The 5,000-nt window shown below is 50.5% G+C and overlaps 1 protein-coding gene across 4 annotated transcripts in view; it reads right to left on the bottom strand.

Annotated features, from left to right (window-relative positions):
* The window catches only part of bcl11ba (BAF chromatin remodeling complex subunit BCL11B a), a 60,170-nt gene that overhangs the window by 40,878 nt on the left and 14,292 nt on the right, over positions 1 to 5,000 (bottom strand). For 2 of the 4 annotated variants that reach the window (XM_048228387.1, XM_048228386.1), the window contains exons 2-3: positions 1,792 to 1,866; positions 1,295 to 1,693 (exon numbers count right to left, since the gene is read on the bottom strand). In XM_048228387.1, coding sequence (XP_048084344.1) covers positions 1,295 to 1,693; positions 1,792 to 1,866 — 474 coding nt within the window. Of the gene's footprint in view, positions 1 to 1,294; positions 1,758 to 1,791; positions 1,867 to 5,000 lie in introns of those variants that run through there. The other 2 variants (XM_048228384.1, XM_048228383.1) reach the window with 1 other exon arrangement.

Here is a 5,000-nt window from a genome sequence, read left to right on the forward strand (position 1 = left end):
AGCTAAAAGCAAAAAAGGCAAGAAAAAAAGAAATATAGAGACTAAGAAGACCCCCCACCACCACCACCACCACCACCAGATCTCCCTCCACTCCTTCTCCCCCAGTAACTTGGTCCAGCCCCGAATATTATTTTATGAGTCCTATTCCCGCTGATCCCTCTGGCTTGTGTCTGAAGGACTCCACGGAACTGTTCGGCAAGATAAGAGTGAGAGTTCTTCCCTGAAGCTGCTCTAAACTAAACTGCCTCTTTACCCTGTTCAATAGGAGGCCAGCTCTTTTAATCCCTTTCTATTTCCTTTTTCTCTTTTTTTTTTCAGTGGCGTATTTGAATTTTAATGAGCTTTTCACCTTTCAAGCAGATGGCTCGGTGTCTTCCTGTCTCTCCACGAGAGAGTGAGAGTGAGAGAGAGAGAGAGAGAGAGAGAGACGAGTCCTCTGTCACGTTTTTGCACAATTTGTTTCAACTAGCCGTGCGGTGCGCTGCGCAGCGCAAGTCCTTGAGGGGGTTTAGGGCTTTGCGTCTGTAATGTGATGTTTGGCCCTGTGTGCCGCGCTCTGCCCTAATGAAATCCGCTGCAGGAAAAACAGGCCCCTGGATGGGGGACGACTTGCACTGGAGTGCTGTGTGTGTGTGTGTGTGTGTGTGTGTGTGTGTGTGTGTGTGTGTGTGTGTGTGTGTGTGTGTGTGTGTGTGTGTGTTATGTGTGTGTGTGTGTGTGTGTGCGTGTGTGTTTGTGCAATCCCGACAGGAGGCTGCGAGTCCTGCGTTTTAGTGTTTGGAGTGTGTTTGGTGTGGTGTGTGTAAGTGTGTGTGCATTTGGTGTGTGAGTATGTGTTTGTCTGTGGTGTATGTGAAACATTCTGGAGTGCGGTCAGAATATGGTAATATCCTAATAGTGTTTTTGGAATCATGTCGGCAGAGAATGTGTAATTTATATGTGTGTATGAGAGAGAGAGAGAGAGAGAGAGAGAGATAGGGAGAGAAAGAGAGAGTGTATGTGTGTGTGTGTGTGTGTCTGTTTAGCTTTGCTTCAGGGAGCCTAGGTGTGAGACTTTCCAGTTTGGAGAGAGGCAGTAGGGAGTAGCCCCTCCTTTGCTTTGTTTGCATACAGATGGGCCTGTGTGTGTGTGTGTGTGTGTGTGTTTGTGTGTGTGTGTGTGTGTGTCTGTGGAGTGTGTAGAGAGTACAGACCACTCCCACTCCCCCACCCCACCCACCCCACTTAGTGTCAGACCAACAGGAAAAAAGAGATGTTTTTTTTTCTCCCAGAATGCCGAGCGAGGAGGACCTACCTGGTTGGACGCTCTCCTGCTTGGGGCAAATTCCTTTCGGGGGCGTCAGCAGTCTGTCATCCTCCTCCTCAGGAGTCACCTGGATTCCGATCTCCACCGGTTCCACCACCTTACGCAGCTCGGGGCGTTGGTGCAGCGGCGAGGGGCTACTGCCGCAACCTCCTCCACCCCCTCCTCCTCCTCCTCCTCCTCCTCCGCCTCTTCGACCGCCACCGCCGCGGTCAGCCATTTTGTCGTAGCAGCCATGGTTGCCCATCAGGCTCTGGCACTGCTTCTTCTTGTGCTCGATGAAGAGCAGGATGTCCCCTAGAGAGAAGGTCATTTGGCACTGGCCGCAGGTGAGCAGGTCGTGGTCGCCCAGGCTCGCGGGCAGAGGGCCGCACACCGCGGGGTCCAGCATGGCATGATGGAGGGCGTGCGGCAGCGGCAGAGGGAGCGGGTGAGGGTGCGCGTGCTGCAGCGGGTGGCTGTGAGGTCTTGGTTAGGGAAGTGGGGGTGGGGGTGGGGGTGCGGGTGAGAGTTGGGAGGCATCTCGGGCACGTCCAACACGGCTTCCACATGGTCAGCTTCCGCTAGAAGAGAGAGAGAAAAGAGACAGAACCAAGAGAGTTGGAGAGAGAGAGAGAGAGAGAGAGAGAAAAATGATGATGTCAGTCCAAAACATTCAGGAATTCAGGCATGCAAAACATTGAGTCAAACCAGCTATTTTAGGAATCTTTATGAATATGCTACTCATTCAGAGAAACGCTTGCAAGGACCGCCACAAGTGGACCGTGTTTGTAAACACAGAGTGCCGAGTTGTCGTCTTTTTGCTCATCGTACCTGTACCTCATGACCTGCTAGAGGACAACCACACGAGAGGTTGCATCAGCCTGGCCCTCAGTGGACACATCAACAGACTAATCCATAAACACATTACTGCTGGGACCAAGAGGAGGCTTTGCTCGTTAATTCACTGTGTGATTGTACACCTATGCAGGACAGCAGTAGTCAGTCAGTAAGTCATCTGGAGCGTGTTTGCGTGTGTGTGTGTGTGTGTGTGTGTGTGTGTGTGTGTGTGTTGTGTGTGTGTGCGTATGTGTGTGCATGTGTGTGTGTGTGTGTGTGTGTGTGGGTGAGGTATTTGCACAATGATAAAGGCACGGGGCTGTAGTGATGTGCTGGCAGATTCTGTCACCTAGATAAACTCACCAGAGTGGCCAGCTAGCAAACCACAGAGTACTACACTCCACTCAACTGTGCTCTATCTCTCTCTCTCACACACACACACACACACACACACACACACACACACACACACACACACACACACACACAGTCCTACACCTACCTACTCTCTCCATCAAGCCCCTCTATCCCTTTTCCTACCCCCCTTGCTCTCCTGTTGCCCCTCACACCCCCTTCTCCTGCCCCTCAGCACCAATCCCCCCCACACACACACACCCGGCCCCCACACACACACACACACACCCACACACACACCCACCCCGGCCTCAGCTCTATCTCCCTCCATCTTTGGATGTAACTTTCATCCTGTAGAAAGCGGCCCCATTGAGCAGAGCAGAGCTGCCTGCATGGTGGGGGCCGGGGTGTGTGTGTGTGGGGGGGGTGCATGGTGGGGGCCGGGGTGTGTGTGTGGTGTGTGGGGGGGATGGGTGGGAGACCCGGGGGTGTGTGTGTGTGTGTGTGGGGGTTAATGGTGGGGCCGGAGGTTAAGTGTGTGTGTGTGTGTGTGTGTGGGGGTGCATGGTGGCCCAGAGTCTCCCCCTCCACTTCCTCAGGGCATCAGGACAGCACTGGCCTGGTGAGACTGATATACAAAAGAGCACAGCATGGGGACAGCACACACACACACACACACACACCACACACACACCACGCACACACAACACACACGCACACACACACACACACACACACACACACACACACACACACACACACACACACACACACACACACACACACGACACACACACACACACACACACACACACACACACACACACACACACACACACACACACACACACACACACACACACACACACACACACACACACACACACACACACACACACACACACACATAAACTCTTTGCCTCTTTCTCTCACTCTCTCACACATGCAAACACACACACACACACACACACACACACACACACACAGGCGCAACAGCAATGTGTTAAGGTTATGCTGGACATCCCCTTCTTCTCCAACCACCTTGTACTCTCCAATCACGAGATCGAGATAAACCACCTTGCACTTCACACCTCCCTGCTTCCTCACTGAGGTGTGTGTGGTATGTGTTTCCACGTGTCCATGTGTCCGTGTGTGTGTGTGCATGTGTCCATGTGTGTGTGTGTGTGTGTGTGTATGTGTGTGCATGTGTGTGTGAGTGTGTGCATGTCCATGTGTCCGTGTGTCTGTGTGCATGTGTCCATGTGTCCGTGTGTGTGTGTGTGTGTGTGTGTGTGTGCATGTGTGTGTGAGTGTGTGCATGTCCATGTGTCCGTGTGTGTGTGTGTGCATATGTCCATGTGTCCATGTGTGTGTGTGTGTGTGTGTGTGTATGTATGTGTGTGTGTGTGTGTGTGTGTGTGTGTGTGTGTGTGTGTGCGCATGTGTCCATGTGTGTATTATGTGTGTGTGTGTGTGTGCATGTGTCCATGTGTCTCTGTGTGTGTGTGTGTGTGTGTGTGTGTGTGTGTGTGTGTGTGTGTGTGTGTGTGTGTGTGTGTGCGTTAGTTGGGGCACCAGAGCTGCCGTCCTACCCCGAGCTCTGCGGTTGCCTGGGAGGATGGGAGGTCCTTATGTTCCGAGGACAGGAAGTTGCTTTTTTCCTTTACTGAATTAGAGCGCGCCACTCACACTGTGACTGATAGCACTTCCCTCTACAGATTCAGATTTTCGCCAAATTGTCTCATCAAACAAAATGGGGTATGGGCGATTCCTCACCGAACTCCCGAATAGAGAGAGAGAGAAAGCGGAGATTAAACCATACATTTCAACACAACGTCATCTGTGATGGAAATAATCAAGAAACAGTGACAAGCTAACTGAAACGCTAACTGAAAAGCTAAACCAAGCATCCTTAGCAACAGCCACACTGCTATATTACACACAGTGTGTGTGTGTGTCTGCTGTGGAGTGCATGAAGAAATCCTTATGAACTTGCTATTTTTATAGCAGAACTGGAGGTTGGTGATGCATGTATGAAATGTTCAGGAGGGGTCTATCACAGCAGACTGCATGTTGACAAGATTGCAAGGGATACCCCCCCACCTCACTTCCACACACACACACACACCAACACATCAGCCCGCAGTCTACCCCATACACAGGAAGCCATGTTTACAAGCACCTTCCCCACACACACACGACCCTCCATTCCTCACCCCTAACGTTACATGATTGATGGAGGCCTCAATGCACATCCATCTGCAGTTTGTCACTGGTCCAAATTCTATATGTACACAGATTTGTACTGTCAAACTAGGCCCTCCACTGCACTTCACATGAAGGCTACAAAATCTAAAATATCTTTAAACACTTTTGAGCTTTTTCTCATTTTTATAACCAATAACAAATCACAGTGTATCAGTTTTAAAAAACTGACTTTTAAATATAAATACATCAAAATGTTATTTCATTCATATTTTGTTCATTTTCAATAATTATTACAAGTTAACATTAGCTGTTGTAT

This window comes from Alosa alosa, chromosome 19 (genome assembly GCF_017589495.1).
Source record: "Alosa alosa isolate M-15738 ecotype Scorff River chromosome 19, AALO_Geno_1.1, whole genome shotgun sequence".
Lineage (NCBI taxonomy): Eukaryota > Metazoa > Chordata > Actinopteri > Clupeiformes > Clupeidae > Alosa > Alosa alosa.